We start from the raw sequence: 23,323 nt of genomic DNA on the forward strand, positions 1-23,323 counted from the left end.
CAAATGACAATAGGACAGGTAAATAGTACAACATAAAGATACAGATACAAACAGTGCTTTAAGTTCGAATAGGCTACTGTTTGTTATGGGCTATATTAGGTTGCTTTCACTTTAAGACCTACAGTAATGCACAGATTCAAAACTGGCACGTTCCAAACTTGTTCACTCAAGACATAACCGCCAAGATGGACATTTAGGTATAATTATGAGTGTATTTGATCGTACAAAGGGCAATGAGCCTAGAAATAGAACCCATTTCGATATACTTATCGTGGCAAATGCATGCATAGAATCCGCAGCCAATCTTACATCGGTCCGTGTGTCCGTAGCGAATTTAGTTCGTGGTATACAGCACTTTTATTAACTTTTTTTTTTTGTGCTATCCGACATATCATACCTTTTGTTTGGTCATTCATCCATCTTAAGTAATCACTTCGCCTGGTCCTTGGCACTTAAGTGAGACGGCAGGTGAGCGACTCGCTTTCACTTTCACACAGACCATACTGTGTAAGCGCGACGTCTGTAAGCCCATTAAAACAATGCATTAAAGCTTTAAATAAATTTGAGAGGTCAATTAGATATAATTTATATTTGTCATTTAAAATATTTTTTTTTGCTATTTATTTTGCGGTGAAATTACGAATTATGCAGGATCGCGAAAAATTCGATATTTTGTAGATTTTGCGTTGTATTCAGCGATCGCGAAAAACCGTAGGGACTGTGTGAATCCCTAGTAGGCCTATGAACAATTTATGTTAAATGTGGTCTGAAAATCTACAGACAGGTTTGGACATTTTAGTCAGGAAAAGTATGGAATTTTAAAATGGAAATGTGTAGGAACACAGAATATTGGATAATCTGTGGCAAGAGTATGCGAGCAGAATGGAGTGCCAGCCACTTCCCCTCTATGCTCGATCTCTTCACTGCTGTTTTATATTTTCCCATTTGTAAAGAATCTTGTATTAGATTACCTAACAAATATTTTCTTATTGTTTTTTATTTTTATGTTTTGCTCACCAATACTGCATTTATTTGAACAAAAATAGAGTAAAAACACTAATATTGTGACCTATTTTTGTTTTATATTATATCATTAAAATGTAATTGAATACTGTAATGGCTGCTTTGCCATCACGAGACTGAGTGTCACATGATACTTCAGAAATATGCTGACTTCAAACCTCTCTTTTCAATGTTGAAAACTTTTTCCACAAAAATATTGAGTAGCATAACCAAGTGATGCTTTTTGTTTCAGGATTCTTTGAATAGAAAGCATTTTATTTTGTAAAAATAAAAGTTTTTACCATTTTGAAAAATGTAATGCATCGTTGCAGAATAAATGGAAACGATTATATATTTCTAAAAAAATATATATAACTATTATATGCAGTCTATTAACACTGTTTAATACACGGAATTCTTTCAAGCAGTTGCATTAACATGCCTGTATTTTTATTGTTGGTGTGATAACAGACTGATCTTGGAGTATGTGAGAAATGTGGTACTGAAGTTTCTCAAATTTTGTCTGTGAAGCATGGAATTTTTTGATGTTTTCTCTTACACCATTCTGTTACTCTCAATGAACTTTGAATGATTTGAATGTTTTCATTTAGATGCTTTATTTTTTTTTTCCCTAACTGAATGATGTAGATTGAGGACTTGGTTTTTCAGGTATGTTATCCAGCTTTAGTCATTAATGTGCTAGCCCTGTAGCAGATATGCATGGCTTATGCAGCGTTTCAAGTACTAGAGCATGTGATGGCTGTTGCGTTACAGTGTCTTGCTTGTTGAAACTTTTTCCTGCAGATATATAGTAAATCAGTTGCATCTAACTCATGTGATTTGTTTTTTTTTTTCTTTTTTTTTTCACTTCCATCCTCCCATTTAAACTCCAACACACTTACCCTCTTTCCTCTGAAATATCTTTGCTTACTAATGTAGTTAGTTGCTGAATGAGATTGGCTTTGCCTCAACTGTCCGTCTTGGATCATCTGTATCTATTCCTTTTAGGATTGTCTTGTAGCCCCTTTAAAAGTCTCCATCCTTGGCACAACTGTTGTTTTATTTATGGCTAATTTGTGATGCTGTTTCACCTATATTCCCACATGGTGTTCTGCATTTGCAGGGCTCCAGACTGCAACCTTTTTTCCTTATGGTGTGACCTAAGTTTTGTTAGAGGTCGCACTGGTGCCACCACCACATTGCCCAACTGATGAGAGCTGCCATTTCTGTTGCATATGAGAAACCTCAAACATTATTTGTTCATCCATCAATGATTGTCCCTATTTGTAAATCTAAAAGTTTCAAGATGTAGGAAAACTAAGACTTGGTGGCAAACAAACACTTTTATTAAAAAATAAAGATATGAAATGATCACTATAACCAGTTCATGGCTGCAGAAGAGAAATTGGTGGCTTATTATCCATTTACACTCCCTAGTTTTGTTTTGACTAATTTTATATTTAGACTTTTATGAAATCACTATTATAAAATGTTAAAGTTTGGCACTTCTTTTTTTTTTTTGTATTGAAGGAAGTAGGAAAAGACTAAGAAATTTGAAGAAAAGTTGTCATCTTTGATTAAAGGGTTAGTTCACCCAAAAATGAAATCTGCTATTTTTGACACATTCATAATCATTAATTTTGCCGGTTCTTTGTGGCAAGCTTAATGTGTGCGTTTGAGTGCAGAATAGGCTAATATATTATGTAAACGCTCAAAATGGTTTAGAATTCTATTCCGTATTAAGTAATTCAATTTGTGCTTAGTCAACTAATGGCTTAAATGAACAACTACTAGTCAAGTAGAAAACTTTAGTCAGGGGTAGCCCTACTTAATTCACATTTTCGAACCAGCATGTCTCAGAGGGCATTCTGGGTTGAGCGAGCGGAGCAGGATCTTCAGAAAGGAGCCCTCTGTTTTTTTTTCATATCAACTCAAGCTCAGTGCTTTGTCAAATGTGCATTTACATTTTTTTTAACTATTATTAGTAAATGCACTTATTAATGCAAAACAATAGTCATATTTTTATTTATTTTAAATTACGTTTATGACACGCTACCAAATCAGGTGCTGGTGCCACCATCTGCTCTCAAATGTTAGTCTGGAGCCCTTCTTTGTATTCAAATATTCACACACTATTTTGGTCCGTATTCTGTGTGTGATTTTTGTACAGGTGGAAAGCCTTCAGGCTCTGATCAAAGATAAGATGGAAGACTATAGTGTATTGTTGTTAGCAAAAGAGCAGTGCCAGCGTGATGTGGAAGAGCGTAATGAAGAGATTGAGAAATTGGCAACTCGTATCCGTGAGTTGGAGCAGGCTTTGCTGAGCTGTGCGGAGGCCAACCGAACAGTCACACAGCTGGAGCAAGAACTTCAGAAAGCACGCAAGAACCTTCAGGAGCTCACACAGGTGCACAAAACTAGACATACAAGTTCAAATGTGTCTTGCATGTATTCTGATTTTGCAAAACCTCTGCCAGGTTTTAGAAGGCCCAGAATTAGGTCGTCTAGTCACTGCTTCAGTTGATTCATTTTCCATTTTGCACCAATATCTACATGGTTCTAACTAGAGTTAATTTCGTTAACAAAATGACGACAATGTTCGTTGACGCCCTATTTTCCATGACTGAGACGATGACGAGATGACCTTAAATGATAACTGTGGCTATATCAACATGCAATATCGTTGACGAAAAAAGACAATATATATAATTGAGCAAAATAATCGGAAATTATCAATGCACCATGGCGAAAACTAGACTAAAATGCTCAGGCATTTAGTCGACTCAAACTTGAATAAACAAAAGGTTGACTAAATATGATGCCTAAAAAGCACATTTGACAGGACTAAGATGACTAGCTGACAAAATTAACACTAGTTCTAACCCATTCTGATCTGTGTTCTCTTTATTTCAGGATAAAGAAGCTTTGCAGCAGCAGCAATATGCTAACAAGCTCCAGATCTCTGCCCTACAATCCAAACTCGATGAGACCAGACACCGCTTCCCTGATATGACCCCTGACCCCAACCTCCAGGAGCAGCTGGAAGCTACACAACAGGATCTGCAGACCAAAGAACAGCAGGTGTGTGTGTATATCAAACACAGGATTTAAGCAGAGTGATGGAGATATTTGGAATGTCTTGATTGAACTATCAGAGTAACCGTATCAATGTAACCGCATCAACGTAACAAGTTTGCATTTACCTTAAGTATTTCGTTTTCAAGTTCGAAATGCCTTTTGTAGTGGTATACTGTTAGCAGATGTCTCAACACTGCTGAGAGTGGCGAACCGATGAATATGTACGCACTTTACTCTCAGTAAAAAAATAAGCACTCAACAAAAATGACAATGGTGAGAACCGCATTTAAGAAAGCATCTTATCATGGATATGTTTGCAACAGCTCTGCAATTCAGCACTCCAGTCAAGTAACATTTATGTATATAGTACTTTATAAAATGGATGGCTTTAAAGCAAGCAGCTTTACATTATTAAACACAAAAAACAGTCCGTAGCTATGTTTCCATCCACCTATTTTTTATGCGCATTTTGGGATATCACATTAAAAAAAAAAACCTGGATGAAATAGATTTCACTTGAGGCGGATACTTTTTTTTTTTTTTATCCGATAAGACATGCACATAAACTACAATGGAAACACGTGTATTGAATAAATCCCTTGATGCGCCACAAAAAAAAACTCTGACTTTTACAGTGGATGTGATTTGGATAACTGGACAAACCAGCGGACCAATCGCATCGCACAGCATCTCAAATGTTGGTTTGATCGTTCTCAAATGCCTGAGCCAAATCTGTCATCTGAATGAATTGTCTATCAGAAGTTGTGGATTTTGTCTGTGCACTCTGAGGAGAAAGTCATTTATGATGTATGAAAAAAGGTATATGAGGCATTGTCAAAAATCAATTCAGAAACTGTGACCAAAAGTTCAAAGTCAAAACCTCAGATTTATGAGCAAGATATAATTTTCTTTCTTGTCGACTTTATGGTATTTTTTTGTTGCATTGAAATTAATTCAAGACTTTGTCTCTTAGGTGGATTTGCTGTCGGAGCGTCTAAGTGAACTTGAGAAGGAAGTAGTAGTGAGGGAGGAAGAGGTCGGACAACTAACACTACAGCTGGAGCTCAAAAACCGAGAGAGCAGAGCTACGGAAGAGCAGCTCCATGCTCACATCACACACCTGCAGGTATGCTCTGGCTTAGTGTGTAATAACTATAGTCTGGCAGTCGCATTGTGGTGGCCAGTATGTTCACGACCTTGGATAAATTGCATTCATAGCACAGAACCTTCATAGAATATGGTAGGGGATTTTTATGGAGAATGTGAAAATGTCCTCATTGTGTCTGTCCTTTAGGAGAATGTGGACACTCTGACAAGTCGGCTTGAAGAGGGCAGCGATGAATCCATCGTTCAGCTACCTTCTGCCCTTCTGGAGGAGAAGAATCTGGAGATTGACCACTTAAATCAGCAGATCCTCCAGCTGCAGCAGGAGCTGGACATGACCAACGATAATAAGGTATAACAATTGTGTCCGACTCTAAACAAATGAGTTTTAGTTATCAGATCTTTTTGAGTGAATCAAAAACACAAATCAGTCAGCTGTTACTGAAAGAGTTTCACTTTTACTGAACCACAAGTCATTCATTTTAACTACTCTTATAGAAATATGTAGCACTTAAAGGAACACTCCACTTTTTTTGAAAATGGGCTCATTTTTCAACTCCCCTAGAATTAAAAAGTTGAGTTTTACCGTTTTCTAATCCATTCAGCCGATCTCTGGGTCTGGCGGTAGCACTTTTAGAATAGCTTAGCATAGATCATTGAATCTGACTAGACCGTTAGCATCTCGCTCTAAAAAATGACCAAAGAGTTTCAATATTCTTTTGAAAATCTCCACAAACACACACACACACACACACACACACACACACACACGTTGGGTTTTCATGTTTTATGGGGACTTTCCATAGGCGTAATGGTTTTTATACTGTATAAACTGTATATTCTATCCCCAGACACTGCCCCTACCCCTAAACCTACCCATCACAGGAGACATTCTGCATTTTTACATTTTCAAAAAACATAACTTAGTCTGATTTATAAGATGTTTTACTCATGGGGACCAGCAAATTTTGGAATTTGGATATTGCCATCTTTGTGGGGACATTTTGTCCCCATAACATAGGGATTACCAGTCCACCCACACACACACTTTTATTTCTTCAGAAATACAGAAAGAACTGTTAACGTAACTGGAGTTACGAAGAATCTGGAACATTGCTTTAAATTCCCATCCCTAATATTCAGGAAGCTGATTTCCTGTTTCTAAAACTTAATTGCTCTCTTTCTGCACCTTTCACACTTAATGTGTATTTTAGCTGATTATTTTATCAAAAGTGACTTGCAGTACAGTTATTACAAGGAAAGTGAATCTTAAGTTTAGTGTCTTACTTGGTATAAAATAAATGGCAGAAGTCTTCAAACTGATTTAAGTATGCTGCTGTTTAGTAATTGGCCCTCGTTTTCAGACACTAGAGGAAAAGCAAGCTGAGATAGAAGAGCTGCGCTCTCTGGTCGAACGTCTTCGTTGTGATCAGGAACGTTTACGGCAGGCAAAGGAAGACGAGACCGAACAGCTCCATGAGGTTATAAACAAACTTCAGGAGGAGTTGAGCCAGCTTGAACCCAATCATCATGAGGTCAGTGACCCCAGCACTGACAGCCCTGAGTCATCGGACTTCCTCTGGTCCACTCATCCTCGCCAGCAGAGGGCATCTGAGGAAAGCCTGGGCCAGGAGCTCAGCAGCCACACGCTGCAGTTGTCTCGTGCTCGCTTGCAGGAATTAAAGATTGAGCTGGAACGTGCCGCTGGAGAGAAGGATTCTCTTCAAAGGCTGTTGCTCTCCCAGGAGGAACAGTATGGAAGTCAGGTGGAGGCGCTCAGCCGGAGTCTCGGAGAGGAAAAGGCAAAGGTGGTCCTGTTGGAACAGGAGACAAATGAGCTGAAAGTACAGCTAGAGGAGAAACGGACAGAAGCGGAGCGATTGGCGGCCCGTGTGGAAGAGTTGGAAGAGACCGAGCAAGCTCATCAGTCCAGCCTGAGAGACTCTGAGCTCCAGTTTAGAAGGGTGAAGGAGAGGAAAGATGAGGTCCAGCAGGAGCTTGACAGGCTGCAGGAGGAGGCGAAGAACCAGCGGGTTGAGAATGAGCTTCTGGAAAATCAGATCTCAGAGCTGCAGCACAACGAGGAGCAGTATGAGAATGAGCTGTCCGCTTTACAGTCTACACTCTCAGAGCTTGAGGAGCTCGTCCAAGTAGGCAGAGCCAACATCAGTGCCTTGGAGACCAGCAAAAGAGAACTGTACATGGAGAGAGAGGCTCTGAGAAAACGGGAGGGATGTCTTCAGGAGGAAATCGAGAGTTTGAAACAGGAAATGACGTCAAAGATGAACTACATAAAAGAACTGCATGAGCAACAGGAGGAGACTGTGGCTAAACAAGGGGAAGCTCAAAAAGAAGTACTGGTGAGATACTTGGATTTATTTATTTTTTTGCTTGCTCACTCTTAAGTATTTGAATATACTATGCATGCATGAGTGTATGTTTCTCTTTGTGGTGGAATTTGAGCAACACAGTGATACACACAAACTGTAACTGATATGGACTTGAACTGTAAACTTTACTCTTTCCCTGTCCTGTGATGTAAACACCGAGTTATTTGGGAAGTTGCCTTGTGGTTTTAATCTTTCCAGAGTCTGTAATTAGTTGCAGATCAACCGTGTGTATGTGTGTGCAGTCTGTGCAGTGTGTAGTGCCTGAAATTACAGCATGAAAAAAGGGGAGGAATGAGAACCGACTTAGTCCAACCCTCTGGCACACAAGAGGAAAGCTCGCATAGGAAGTAGATTTACGGAAAGAGGAAGTCTGTCTGAAGTCTTTTAAACTGTTTATTTTTAAGCTTGATCAAAATTTTGGATTGATTAATCACAAGGTAAAGAGGACAGCTACTCTGTTTATATTAAATGATCAAAATAATGTTCAATGTTTATATTTGATCAAATAACGGTTTCTTGCTAGTGACAAGTGTACTTTTTGTGTGAACCTCAAAGCCCTGGTTGCTTTAACATTATCAATTTGGATAGTTTCATGTTCGCTAGCTGGGAATAGTTTGTATGTTTACAAAGACTTGCTCTGCATTTAAACTTAAGTTTGTTCGGCTCATTTTTCCTAGCATGGCTTCAGCAGTTTCAAAACTCACTTCATTTAGCTAATGTAATGCATTTTGAGCGAGGGCTGTTAAAGACTGTGACATTCAATGTTTTTATGTTTGCAGACATGTGCTGAAGAGACCTTGGCTAAAGCTGAGACTGCTTTACGTGAGAGGGAACAGCAGCTGATCCACCTGAGGGCGGAGCATGATGCTTTAAGGGCGGAGCTAACAGCAGTGAAGGAGGGTCTTAGTACCAGCACAGAGAGAGCGGAGAAGCTACAGGAAGAGGGACAAGTATGTGCATTAGTTTATTTCCTTAGTTGGTCCACATGTTAGGATATCTTTTTTTATCCAAGTAATGCATTATCAACCATGATTTGCAAAATAATTTGTTCACTGGCATCACTAAGTAAGGGAAAAAATAGTCACCCGGTCATTATCACATAATGAACCCCATAGGACGATCACTGTCAGTGTAACAATTAAATTGCGAACTAAACCTCCTCAGCTACTCACCAAAAAGTATTGATTTTAATTCAGATTTTGTAACCCTATCTGTATATTGGTTAAATAAAAAAAAGTAAAAATCTTTATCAATTTCACCGATCTTTTAAAATGTAATCAAATAAAAATATTTTGTTGTAAATTAATTATTTTGTCATTATAAAGTGCTTGTATACTGTATATATAAAACATGGATGAAATGGTAAAACATTAAATGTTTTAATAAATATTTAATAAATCATCTCGTATTTAGACTGATATTGATCATCCTCACTATCAGTGAAGGTTTAGTTTGCAATTTATTTGTCCCCCCACCCCCACAAAAAAGGGTTTGAAGTATTGATTTTAGTTGGAATTGTTTTATCTTATCTGTATATTATCTTTTATGCTCTGGCAAAAAAAAAAGTCCACATTATTAAACAATCAGCCTAGCAAAAAGACAAATACTGCAACAAAATTAGTTATATTAATACTAATTTTAAAGTGTTGGTTTACTTTGAAATTAGTAATTAATTTTTCATTTTAATATTTCGTGAGGTGTACTTGTATTGTTAGTATTTCTAAATTATGACAATTTATGATGCAAAAATTAAAGGCATTTTTCTATCCTAATTTTAACCCTCTGGCTTGAATGCTCTGTTTGAAGGGGCGTGTCTTCTGTGAGACTTCAGTGTAAACGCCCACTGTTGTGATTGGCTGACATCTTTGCATTTGAAATATGAAACATCTCATACTTTTACTATGTTTTTTTTAATCGTAAAAATGTGGTGATAAGAGCATTTATATTTAGTTCACTTTCGAGAGTACTCGCGTATTGCTAATGTGTTATACGTTTGTTAATATGCAACAATCTATTCCCGTCACATGAAAGGCTGCAATGATGAGCATTTGAGTTGACTGCATTCACGCGATCAACAGACTGCCTGTGATCTCGTCATTGCAACGCTATTTCTCTCACAAAATGCTTTCACCACAACTAACAGCAAACACAACATCAATATGAATACAGTAAGAGCTTCGTTGTGCAGCATAACCGCGTCATTCATTATAACGGGAGTTCTGGCAACTGTGCAGATATACTCACGACGTGTGATTGACAGCTTTAGACTACAGAGAGGGATCGAGAACACTCTTTATAATGACTGATCACAATTTAAATCACATAGTTTCTCTTAGTAGCATGAAACAAATGTTAAGTTTATCGTTTAGTCACTGGCTTGATTCACTGATGCATAGACTTTCTAAATCGTTTAATACTGTTTGTGTGAACTTGAATAATTAGCTACACATCAGAATTCACAGATCAGGCATTAATGAACAGTGTTACTTACTGTTTGTGGCTGTGCTGTCGAATCCATATCGTAAAAGTTTGTTTGTTTGTAAAGCCTGTGCTGACTTTGTGAATGTAAAAAATAAACAGAATTAATTTCTCCCAATTCTCTGGGCGGGCAAAACAGAGAAATTTCCCCGTACATACAATATTCCAGAATGGCCCATCTGAACTTTCATTTTCTCAAAGACGGAGCAGGATACCCAGAACTCGGTTTACACCCATTTCCATTTCTAGCCACTGGGGGACCATATACAGGCTAGGGGAACTCATATTAATGTTAAAAAACCTCATAAAGTGACATTTTCATGCCATTGGACCTTTTAAGACTTTAATCCATCTTTTTAATGAAACCTCGAGAGATGGATTGCTCATGGATTACTTTTACAATCTCTTCATGAATTTTTGAAGCACCAAAGTTTTAGTGCTGTGGGCTTTCAATAGAGGGACAGAAATCTCAAGTTTCATTAAAAATGTTAATTTAATAGAATCGAGTATTCCATAGAGCAGTGTAATTCCATTATGCTGCCTGGTTTTTTTTTGTTTTTTTTTTTTGGATTTAACTGATTTACTTAATTTGTGATTTATAAATGACACCTTTAGTAAGAAGCGTAGCAGCCTTCAACACCCCAGCTCCATGACAGCAAATTGTACACAGCACCACTTCAGGAAAGTTTTCTGATTTCGATTTTTCTCACCATCAGACGAAAGATCGTGCGTTGGCTGATCTCGAGGTCCATAACCAGCATCTGAAGGCAGAGCTGCGGAATCTGCAGGATGACCTGGCTGTGCAGGAAGAAGAGTTGGCCTTTCAGCAGAGAGAGCTAGAGCAGCTCCGACAGCGCTGCAACCTGCAGGACCACCATCCCAAAAAAGGCCACTGCTTCCTTGAAGGCCTTTCCCGTGACCCGTCCCTCTCCGCCTCCCTATCTTCCCCAGAAGTTCTGCGGAGGTTGGACTGCAGCGAAGAGCACCCCTCTCGTCTGCAGGTATCTCATCTCTCAGAGCTCAGCGCACTACACAACGCCAGTCTGGAGCTCCACAGCAAGCCTTCTCCCATGGAGCGGGACAAAGAGAGAACACACGCCAGACAAATGTTTATCCCACCTTCAGAGGAAGTCCCACCCATCACACACTCTGCATCCCCATGCTCGCTTACTATGTCTGAACACCTCTCTGTGCTCGACTCGCTGGAAGCTGAAAAGGTAAGCGTCCATTTAACTTTTCCAAAGAAATGTACCAGTGGCTCAAATGTAAATTTATTTATTTTCTCTCCCACCCACCCCCTCCACTGACTTTTTTTATTATTCTGGCACCATCTCAAATTATATAGTTTATTTTAATCATCCTTTTTTGAAATATGTCTAGCCTTATTGGATACATCAATTTTTTTTCAATATTATATATCAATATTTATCATGCATTTCCTTTCACATTATAGTATGAAATAAATACCATCACATGTTTGTTGGACCTCCAAAAAGGAATATAAATGGTTTACAACTAAACTCCAAAGAATAAAGTAAAAATCCATTTAATTTAGGACCCCATTAAATGTTTGTTCCATTTTTATTTGTTCATTTTTTTGTCGAATTAAATGAATTCATAAATCTTTACCAAGTTCATCTTTTAAAATTAAATCAAATAAAAAAATACAACATTTACAACAAAATTGTTATCATATAAAGTATTTGTATACTGTATAAAAACATGGATGAAATATTAAAACATGTAATTTATTAAGTATTATTGTAATTTTTTTTTCTGTTAATATTGCTCTAATTTTCTAATTTCTCCCAAGTTTTTTTTAAGCAGTTTTATTGTGAAGATATATTAGCTTCTGTATCATGAACCACTGTTTTATTTATTTGTGTAAAATAAATAAATATTTTCTGGCATTAGGGCTGGGCTGTAAATCAATAACTTAACATTTACATGAGACTTTTCGTGCTTGGTGAAATTTTGTTAAGAATTATTATCTGAAAATTCTCTCATTAGTTCCCCAAGATTTTTGTTGTTTTTGTAGAAAGTGTTCTAGACAAATGTCAATAGTTGTAATTGGTGCTACATATGATGTTTGTTCTCTGTTGACATCATGTTTGGCAAGCTAATGGTGTGGTAATGTGTTTTAAAGTTTCAAGAATCGGACAATTTGGATTTAACGCCATGTCGGTCAACACTTGGCTCCACCTCTCCCGAGTCTGTGCCGGAGTGGGTCAGCGATGGATACGGCAGCAGTGAGTTTTGTGTTTATGCATGCGTTTGTGAAAGAGAGACTGCATGTTTAAGGGAGGTTAAAATCATTTCTCTTGTTAGTTATCTGAAGTGTATTTGTGTGTGTGTGTGTAGATGTCAGCTCAGAAATAGAGGCCATGCTGAAGCTTGAGTTGGAGAATACAGAGCGTTTAGATGCTCACTTTGTGGAGTATCTGCGCTGCAGAGGAATGTCACCTGCTCAAAACACAGATAGCGCTGCAGGCAGCATGCATGAGAGCCATGAGGCCCTCACACCTGAGTTACAGGTAAATGGTCATCACAAAGCTGCCCTCACTCATACCTAAAGAAATGATTTGGTGTTTTTTTTTAAATATGTATATATATTTTTTTTTTTACCATGCATAGGCTATGTTGAAACGTGTCTACCAGGAAAGCTGCAGAATCCTTTCTTTGTCCCATCGCCCTGCCCCATCTGGCCAGTCTCGCCCAGATTCTGAGCCTGCCCCGCCCCCCTCCTGGCAGAGGGAGAGACGGGCCTTACAGGAGACCATCCTATCGCTCAGAGAGCTGCTCTGCAGGATGGCTGACAGGGAACCCAGGGTGAGTCTCATCTGTGCATTGCTTACCTGATAGATCTTTAGTTACAATAAAACACAAGTTGTGACAGTATTTTGACACGTCCAGGTGAACCAAGTGACTTGGTTCTATCTATCGGTTGTTGGTTAGATCAGCGTTTCTCAACCTTTTTTTCTTACCACGACAGTTTTGATCAAAGTAAAAAATCCCACGACACCAATAAGCACTAAAATAACAAAATTATACAAACATGCATTGCTTCAAATGCCATATTAAAACTGGATATTACATTCAAATTAATACTTGCATTTAAGGTGAAACTTAAGCTTAAGTCAGGTATTGCTGATATTTATATAGCATGAAAATAAGATGGCTTGTAAAAAAGTGTAAGTCAATATGATCTTTATAACAGTATAGCAGACTACTTCCATAAAATGCATATCAATATCACGCTATTTCTCCCAATAATATGTCTTGGTAATATGCTTAATTTTATGATCAAAGCTCTAGTTTTTATTGTTGGGGCAAAACAGAATTTTTGTATTTCACTGCATTGAGAGATGTAAAATACACTCACCTAAAGGATTATTAGGAACACCTGTTCAATTTCTCATTAATGCAATTATCTAATCAACCAATCACATTTGGTGATTTTAAGCAATTTTGAGCGTGGCATGGTTGTTGGTGCCAGATGGGCCGGTCTGAGTATTCACAATCTGCTCAGTTACTGGGATTTTCACGCACAACCATTTCTAGGGTTTACAAAGAAGGGTGTGAAAAGGGAAAAACATCCAGTATGCGGCAGTCCTGTGGGCGAAAATGCCTTGTTGATGCTAGAGGTCAGAGGAGAATGGGCCGACTGATTCAAGCTGATAGAAGAGCAACTTTGACTGAAATAACCACTCGTTACAACCGAGGTATGCAGCAAAGCATTTGTGAAGCCACAACACGCACAACCTTGAGGTGGATGGGCTACAACAGACCCCACCGGGTACCACTCATCTCCACTACAAATAGGGAAAAGAGGCTACAATTTGCACGAGCTCACCAAAATTGGACAGTTGAAGACTGGAAAAATGTTGCCTTGTCTGATGAGTCTCGATTTCTGTTGAGACATTCAGATGTTAGAGTCAGAATTTGGCGTAAACAGAATGAGAACATGGATCCATCATGTTTTGTTACCACTGTGCAGGCTGGTGGTGGTGGTGTAATGGTGTGGGGGATGTTTTCTTGGCACACTTTAGGCCCCTTAGTGCCAATTGGGCATCGTTTAAATGCCATGGCCTGGCAATACCCAGAACACGATTGTTTCTGACCATGTCCATCCCTTTATGACTACCATGTACCCATCCTCTGATGGCTACTTCCAGCAGGATAATGCACCATGTCACAAAGCTCGAATAATTTCAAATTGGTTTCTTGAACATGACAACGAGTTCACTGTACTAAAATGCCCCCCCACAGTCACCAGATCTCAACCCAATAGAGCATCTTTGGGATGTGGTGGAACGGGAGCTTCGTGCCCTGGATGTGCATCCCACAAATCTCCATCAACTGCAAGATGCTATCCTATCAATATGGGCCAACATTTCTAAAGAATGCTTTCAGCGCCTTGTTGAATCAATGCCACGTAGAATTAATGCAGTTCTGAAGGCGAAAGGGGGTCAAACACAGTATTAGTATGGTGTATTTGATACGCACATTTTAACATCATTTTTCTAAATACAATTATGCATGAATAAAGTACACCTAAGTTGCTTCAGTCCAGTAAGTGTTCATCTTGAAATATTACTAACGATATAAAATGGTTACTTTTTAAAAATCAGTAAAGATTTCTCAGCATAAAGACACGTGTATCCTGACCTGAAGATGAAATGGTTTTAGAATTATACTAAAAGCCCTTTTACTTGCTAAAAAAATATAAACTTGATCAAAACGACGGAACAACCTGTTGTACACAATCCTTTTGTCATCTGATTATGTTGATTAAGCTTTGTTGGGGTAAAGGCGTAAAACACAAAAGCCGATCCAGAGTTAACGGCGTAGTGTAGATTTTGGTATGCATCAGCATGTGTGGCGTCCAACAGTCCACTTGCATTTTCATTTTTGTGTTTGTGTGTACACACATGAAGACTGACAGTGGGGACGTGGACTGGAGGCGCGAGCTGTTGCATGCAGTCCGCAGTGTGTTTGACAGTGAACGGGAGTGGCTTCACTCTCAGCTTCAGGCTTTCGTGACATCCAGCACTAAGATGGACCTCACCCCTTTGCTGGACCAGCTGAAGAAACTGTTTCAGAAGCAGGTACTGAGCAGCCCAGCATGTGATGCTTTTTCCACACCATTCATGTTCATATCTTGACATACTAAGTGAATAGCAAAAGCACTTGAATGCAAGATCATTCTCTTTTTCTCTTTTCTCTTTCAGGAGGAGCAGCAGTGGAGCTCTTTAGAGCAGCTGTTCAACGCAGACCGTCACAGTCTATTAGCTGAGGTGCGCAGCCTGCATGCGCAACTGCATGCAAACACCCAGCAGAGTCAAGAACAGCTGCGTCAACTGCAGGATTCACTGCACACCGCAAAAGAACAGGACACGGAAACGCAACATCAGCTGCATAGAGATGGTAAATACTTCAGTCTCCTCTATGGGCAACAAAATCAGTCACAAAGGCAGATTTTAACTTGTATGCACACTTTTAGTTGAAGAGCTTGAACTGCGGCTGCAAAAAGAACAGACACTGTCAGACGATCTGCGCGCCACTCTGGAGACTGAAAAGACTAGAGGATTGGAGCAGCAGAGACAGTTAGAGGCAGAGCTAAAGGCTGTGTCAGAGCTGAAGGCGGAGCTAGAGGAGACCAGACTGCAGCTTCAGTCAGCATATCAATTTCAAGAGGAGTTAAAGAGCCAAATTCACAAACTCCGGTACAGCAAACTTGTGCACGCACCCCTATGAATATGAATTATCACTTAAAGGAGTAGTTCACTTTAAAATGAAAATTACCCCATGATTTACTCACCCTTGAGCCATCTTTGCGGTATATAACCTTCTTCTTTCTGATGAACACGGAGTATATTAATATATCCTGGCTCTTTCAAGCTTTATAATGGCAGTGAACGAGAGTCCACGAGTTTGAAGCACTAAACCGCATTCCGTATTCAACTTATAAAGGAAGTGCTTCAGAAGGCCTTTATTAACCCCTGGAGCTGTGTGGAGTACGTTTATGATTGATGGATGCACTTTTTTGAGATTCAAACTGAGCCCCGTTCACTGCCATTATAAAGCTTGGAAGACCCAGGCTATTTATTAATATAACTCCGATTTTGTTCATTAGAAAGACATACACAGGATGGCTTGAGTGAGTAAATCATGGGGTAATTTTAATATTAAAGTGAACTAATCCTTTAAGTAGTACGTCATAAACTTTGGTTTGACTTTAAGGCTGACGCTGGAAAATGTTGAGGCTGAACATCAGGCCTGTCTACCGGCAGTGGAGAAAGAGAAGGCCAGAGTACAGGAACTGCAAGAGGACCTTCAGCAGCAGCGACTCAACAATCAACAAACAACTGAGCAAAACCACCAAACGCAGGAGGTAACACACATTTTTGATGTACTAACCTTCTATTGGTGGGGATTTTGATTTATCTCGGTGAATCAGTTCATCAAAAAAACAACAACAAAAAATTATTCCATAGCTCTTTGTTCAGGTTACATCATTTTGCCAGTATGTGGTGGTCTTTTTTTTGTTTTGTCTGTTGGGAATGAGCCATTGAATCACTCAACTAATTGTTTTCTGTGACTGCAGAATTAGACAAAATTTCTACAGGCACTGCAACAGTTCTGATATGATGTCATACCTGCAGCATTTTAAAAAAATAAATAAATAGCATATAACACATAAATCCAACATGTAAAAATATGCAGACACTGCAACGGTTGTGATTATGATGTCACACTTTGCATTGTCTTTTACAAAAACATGAATCATAATAAAAAATGGACTTTCACGCTGTGCTGTATCAATCTTATAATGGTCACCCACATCAGTGGAATGAAGAGAATAGTGTGACTACTGCCCTTATTGCTAATAATTTGGTGTGGTCATTTTAGTAATTTTCACACAAACTAAATTCTTTCACCCCTTTTTTCTTGTTAATGAAATGGACGTTTTGCTAATTTTATTGATAGACCAAGTGGAGTCGTACCCTGATGGTAGTTGAATAAACTCAGGGTTACGGGATAAGTTTCAAGTTGACAAAACCAAACCCATCCGATCAGGTTGTGTTACTATTCATTCAAAAACACTCATTTACTTATTTGTTTTAGTCAAATTTATTGGCATAATGCTTTTCACAATGCACATCGTTTCAAAGGAGCCTTCATGCATTATAGTTACTTTTTTACTTTTTTTGCAGATTGGAGCTGGGTGATGAGTTTATATTGTCACAAATGAGTTTATATTATCACAAAAAGTAAACGTATCAAGCAGTTGAAATGTATTCTAGTATATTTTACTTCATCCACATACAGTATACTCACATAAAGATGTATATTTTATATATATAGTTTATATTTTGCAACAATATAAACAATCACTGCTATTTATAGGCCTGTCATGATAACTACTTTGTTTCGCGATACATCGTCCCAGAAATAATTGCAATAAATTGTCATTTTATGCCACTGAATATATAATCCTAATATAACAGCATAATAATGCAAGTAGACCTACACACTTTCAAATGACAACCTTTTAATTCTTTAGATCAGGGGTCTCCACACTCGGTCCTGGAGGGCCGCTGTCCTGCAGAGTTTAGCTCCAACCCCAATTAAACACACCTGAACCAGCTAATCAATGTCTAACTAGGGCCTTGTAAGACACTGATTAGCAGGTTCAGGTGTTTATTTGAGGTTGGAGCTAAACTCTGCAGGACAGCGGCCCTCCAGGACCGAGTGTGGAGACCCCTGCTTTAGATCATGGAAATTAATGGTAAAAAATATATTATAATAAATAAAAATTGAATAAATAGTAAATAAACATTTTCGATTGCGGCTTTGAAATCGAGTCCATTTGGGCTTATTCTTCCAAACTGTCACTAGTTGTCAGGAAAATGCCTCAAATGGCGCCTTTTTTTCACCTGTCGATAACCGCTCTGTGTATGAAGGAACTGCCCGAGAACAACTTTCGCCTCCGTCACGGAAAACATAAGATGACAGCACAATCGAGTAAAATGTTGGTGACATTCATTATCATGTAAACATAATGGGCGATATATTGCATCACAAAAAATGATTGAGGTCATGTACATATATTGTGCGATTATATCGATATATTGATTATTGGGACAGGCCTAGCTATAGTGTGTGTGTGAGAATTTTATAATCTTTTGATGCAGTGAACCTAATTACTATTTGATGTGCATCACTGCAATTGTTAAATGTGTATAAATGGCAGTTAAAATTGATCATTTGCCCTTAAATGTTTTTTTTTTTTAAACAGTCTTTGCACGTGGCTTTGAATGAGCAAACCTCACATGTCAGTCAGCTTAACGCCGCGCTGGAACAGGAGCGCATTACATGCAGTAACCTGCGTTCTGAGCTCCAGATCGAGCAGTCTCGCTGTGAGGCCTTGATGGCCCAGGAGCGAGAACGCACTGAACTTGCACTTTCCCGCCTGGAGGAGGAACGCTCTCGATCGGCGGAGCTCTCGGATTCCCTCTCTCGCCAAGCCCAGGAACAAGCACGCCGTTCAGAGCAGGAAGCCCGCAGACAGGAAGCGGCCAGTGCCCACGACAGAAAGTTCATTCAGGACCTACGGGAACAACTAGAACAGGAGAGGCGTCAGGGGGAAGAACTGGCAGCCATGTTGGAACGTTTGCAAGGGCAGGTGCTGGAAGGAAAACGCAGGCAAGCAGAGGCGGCGGAGCAGGAGGCACACAAGGAGCAGGAGGAAGTGAGGAGGCTCCGTGCTGCTCTGGAGGGCCTGCAGACTCAGAGGACTGAGGTCGGGCGCACTCTAGAGGCAGAGCGAGAGAGAGCCTCTCGGTTACAAGCGGAGCTGGATGTGGTGAAGGAAAAGATGAGAGTGGTGAAAGAGAGGGAGAGAGTGAGGGAGGAGGAGATGGAGAGGAAGAGGAGACAGGACAAACAGGAGCAGGTGGAAAGGGAACGACGACAGGAACGCACCAATGAGAAACTGGTGATTTTCATTATTTTTATTTGATATTAGGGCTAGGTATTAGGCTTGCTGTGGTTGTCGGTGTTACACGGTTCTCGGCCATACACCGATTACATTACTTGCCCACCGTGGCACTGTCATTTTGCTTTTTTTGTATAAATACTAACTCTTTAGTTCAGGTGGACAACAAATGGTACAATTATAAACTGAAGCATCTGCTCTGCTGATATGTATATGTAGATCATAATTTCAGTGTTTTTAAAACAGTAATTGAATTTGAAAAATTTCTCTCAGTTGGAGTTGGAGTTGTTGCGTCAGAAGGATCAGCAGAAATTGAGGCAGCTGCAGCAGACGCTTGCTGACCTGGAGCAGGAAGAGAAACGGCTCACGTCAGAACGCCTGCAGAGAGAGAGACACTCCAATTGCCTGACCTTCGCCCAGAACACACTTACAAACATCTCTCAGGTAACAATACCCCTACAAAATTTATGGATGAAGAATAAGTACCAGAGACGGTGTCGGACCTGTACTGTCAAATTATAAACTCAAACTTAACCCAAATATACTGGCTTTCACTCAGATGAAAGTGTATTCGCATGTGGTGTCAGAGGGGTTGAATGGATGTGTGAATTTACTCTCTGACAGTAGGTGTTGCAGAAATACCCTGGTTCTCAGCCTGTGTGAATGATGTAGAGACTGATGTTAACCAGCAGTTAAGTTGCAAGATTAGATTTGTTGCGCCTTGTCACTTTTTTTTTGAAGAAAGTCACCAAGTTGGTAACACTGTTGCTACCCTGGAAACACAAGCAGGTGACAAACAAAGTTGCACAGCTCTGCTTTATCACAGAAAAGAAAGGAAGCCAAACAGTATCAATGTTTTCCAACAGCTGTTCACATTTTTATATCTGCAATGGTGTTTATCAAACAATGCCACATAAGAGAATATAAATGTCTATTTATTACTATTGTAATATTTTACTGAAATTTAGATTTCTTATTTTGTATTGTTTTTTGTAATAATAATTGTATTATTATGATTATACACTATATTGCCAAAATTATTGGGACACCCCTCAAAAAAAATCATTGAATTCAGGTGTTCCAATCACTTCCATGGCCACAGATGTCTAAAATCAAGCACCTAGGCATACAGACGCTTCTACAAACATTTGTGAAAGAATGGGTCTCTCTCAGGTGCTCAGTGAATACAAGCGTGGTACCGTGATAGGTTGCCACCGGTGCAATAAGTCCATTCGTGAAATTTCCTCATTGTTATAATACCACTTACAGTTGAATATGGAATATTTAGTAAAGTGAAAGCAATTGGGAACAACAGCAACTCAAAGTAAACACAAATCTGCACACTGTTTGTACTGCTCCCAAAGATTTATTAAAACATGCAACGTTTCAACCCAAAAGGGTCTTCGTCAGGCAAACAACAAGCACAAACAGGTATCATTTATATCTGTGTGAACCATCACACCTGACCTCATTAATGAGCTGATTACCCAATCATCCAATCAAAATAATAGACACAATCAAAAAAGAAAAGAAAAAACCCATAATTTACAAACCCAAAGGTAATTCAAAATAACATCTTAATTTACTAGCAGGGAAAAAGAACAAAAAGAAAAGGGGGGTTTTTATAACGATACATGAAAAAAATAAAAATACAAAAAGAAATGGCAAATATTCACAAAAAAGGTTTCACATCAAACTCCATATTAAAACCTTTTGGAGAATGAATATTAAGTGTGTGTATATATATATATAAAAGGCTTCCCTCTGTAAAAGGATTTTGTTAATGTCACCACCCCTTCTGGGTATTCTTACTTGTTCTATTCCAGCAACAACAGTAACTCAGCCACAAAGTGGTAGGCCATGTAAATTCACAGAGCGGGGTCAGCGCATGCTGAGGGGCACAGTGCGCAGAAGTTGATCAATAGTCAATAGCTACAGACCTCCAAACTTTCTGTGGTCTTCAGATTAGCTCAAGAACAGTGCGTGGAGAGGTTAGAGAGAATGGGTTTCCATGGCCGAGCAGCTGCATCCAAGCCTTACATCACCAAGTGTAATGCAAAGTGTCGGATGCAGTGGTGTAAAGCCCGCCGCCACTGGACTCAAGAGCAGTAGAATTCTCTGGAGTGACGAATCGCACTTCTCTGTCTGGCAATCCGATGGACGAGTCTGGGTTTGGCGGTTGCCAGGAGAACGGTACTTGCCTGACTGCATTGTGCCAAGTGTAGTTTGGTGGAGGGGGGGGATTATGGTGTTGGGTTGTTTTTCAGGGGTTGGGTTTAGCCCGGCCCCTTAGTTCCAGTGAAAGGAACTCTTAATGCTTCAGCATACCAAGACATTTTGGACAATTTCATGCTCTCAATTTTGTGGGAACAGTTTGGGGATGGCCCCTTCCTGTTCTAACATGTTCACCTGTGCACAAAGCAAGGTCCATAAAGACATGGATGAGCGAGTTTGGTGTGGAGGAACTTGACTGGTCCTGACCTCAACCGATAGAACACCTTTGGGATTAATTAGAGCGGAGACGGCGAACCAGGCCTTCTCGTCCAACATCAGTGCCTGACCTCACAAATGTGCTTCTAGAAGAATGATCACAAATTCCCATAAACACACTCCTAAATCTTTAACATCTACAGGTGTTTCCCTGAACAGCCACACAGCTCGGTTTTTTACTTCATAGGATGGCAGCTAAATGACTACAAAAACAATTTATTTGTGATAATTAGTATTTCAGTTCTTTTTACAATAGCTGTTGTTGGTTTAGTTTTTCATTTTATTTTTTTATATTTTTTGTTTACAAAAATTGTTTTTTGATCAACTGTTTGTCTTGGTTTCAGTTTTTGTTTACGAAAATAACCTTGGTCTGCACCGAAGCATAAAAAGGCATTCATTCAAATTCAAGTTATAATTTGGCACCATATTCACGCTGAACATTCTTGGTCTTGGTGTGAACGGGCCTTTATGTGATCGTTATGTGTAAGCAAGCATAACGTGTTGAATATTGTAATATATTAGATCCTGTGTTCCATAGGACCCTACCTCATCCACTCCCTCTCTAATGGAGCGTTTGCTGAAGGAGAACTCCGATTTCTCCGAGTGTCTCGCTGCTTTGAGTGAGGAGAAGATCTCCCTCAAACACACTATATCCTGTCTGGAGAGAGACCTTAAAAGCCTGAAGCGCCAGGAGCAGGTAAAATTGATTTATTAAAAACTGTGGACCTTTTTGAATAGCAAGCAAGACACAATCTAACCGATTGCAAAATGTTTGCAGTGTGTAAAGGTTGAAAATGACAGAAAATTGCAGTTCAACGTTTGTATTGCGCCCAATATCTGCATCTGTGAGGGAATGTGTTTGTGGTAATGTTTAGATTTGTTTTGATTTTAGTTGTGATGGTTGTGTGTGCATTTCTGTCAGGTGAAGTCTCCTGCTGTTACAGAACAGTGCGTGTCATCTGAGAAACTGGCCTGGCAGAAGGAAAAAACGACACTTCAGGCTGCGTTACGGAAAGCAGAAGCTGAACTGTCAAAAGTCACAGCTAGCAATGAAAACAGACCCATCAATGACCTCTCAAACAACAAGGTAAATCGCCTCAGTTTCACAGCGCAAAATCTGTCCCTTTCTTTTAGTTGTGTAACCTATTTACACGCAAGTTTAAAATATTGTAGCTGACCCCCCCCAGTGTGAGTTGTATCACTTTTTTTTTTATTTTGTTTTTCCTTTTTTATTCAAAATATTAACAAACTTGTTAGCTACCTGAAATAAAGCTGACTTTTTTTTTTTTTTTTTTCTTCTTCTTCATAATTGTGATTTCTAAATGCAGCTTTTTTTTTAAATTGTTTGCTTTATGATCCTGTTCCTGTAGATACAGCGGCTCTATGAGAGATACCTGCGAGCAGAGAGTTACAGGAAGTCGCTTGTGTATCAGAAGCGATATCTGCTGTTGCTACTGGGAGGGTTTCAAGAGTGCGAGCAGGCTACGCTTGCGCTCATAGCTCGCATGGGCGCACAGCCAACGTTAAGCCAGTCGCAGGTCTCCAGACCTCTAAACCGATTCAGAACGTCTGTCAGAGTAGTCATCGCTATCTCAAGGTAAGAAAAAAAATGCCATCGTGGATGGTCAACTATTTGTCTGCCAGGGTTAGTATGGTGTGGTCAGAAAATGCTTGGGTGTAACTTCTGTTAAAGTTGGCTTGAAATTAAAATACACCTTATTGATGATTCATGCTATGCACAGGCAAGCAGATGAGCCCAGAACATAAACACAATGCGCAG

General features: G+C 39.4%; 1 protein-coding gene across 2 annotated transcripts in view; it reads left to right on the forward strand.

The window, feature by feature from the left end:
* Nucleotides 1-23,323, forward strand: part of pcnt (pericentrin) — a 60,906-nt gene that overhangs the window by 32,858 nt on the left and 4,725 nt on the right. For both annotated transcript variants that reach the window (XM_079840766.1, XM_079840767.1), the window contains 20 exons: nt 1,651-1,671; nt 3,173-3,409; nt 3,916-4,083; nt 5,054-5,206; nt 5,375-5,536; nt 6,549-7,544; nt 8,354-8,524; nt 10,769-11,269; nt 12,199-12,301; nt 12,414-12,586; nt 12,687-12,881; nt 14,990-15,160; nt 15,284-15,479; nt 15,556-15,778; nt 16,296-16,446; nt 18,355-19,053; nt 19,327-19,497; nt 22,082-22,240; nt 22,466-22,630; nt 22,914-23,140. In XM_079840766.1, the coding sequence (XP_079696892.1) occupies nt 1,651-1,671; nt 3,173-3,409; nt 3,916-4,083; nt 5,054-5,206; nt 5,375-5,536; nt 6,549-7,544; nt 8,354-8,524; nt 10,769-11,269; nt 12,199-12,301; nt 12,414-12,586; nt 12,687-12,881; nt 14,990-15,160; nt 15,284-15,479; nt 15,556-15,778; nt 16,296-16,446; nt 18,355-19,053; nt 19,327-19,497; nt 22,082-22,240; nt 22,466-22,630; nt 22,914-23,140 (5,042 nt within the window). The remainder of the gene's footprint in view (nt 1-1,650; nt 1,672-3,172; nt 3,410-3,915; nt 4,084-5,053; nt 5,207-5,374; nt 5,537-6,548; nt 7,545-8,353; nt 8,525-10,768; nt 11,270-12,198; nt 12,302-12,413; nt 12,587-12,686; nt 12,882-14,989; nt 15,161-15,283; nt 15,480-15,555; nt 15,779-16,295; nt 16,447-18,354; nt 19,054-19,326; nt 19,498-22,081; nt 22,241-22,465; nt 22,631-22,913; nt 23,141-23,323) is intronic.

This window comes from Gobio gobio, assembly GCF_949357685.1.
Source record: "Gobio gobio genome assembly, chromosome: 17".
In the NCBI taxonomy this organism is placed as follows: Eukaryota; Metazoa; Chordata; class Actinopteri; order Cypriniformes; family Gobionidae; genus Gobio; species Gobio gobio.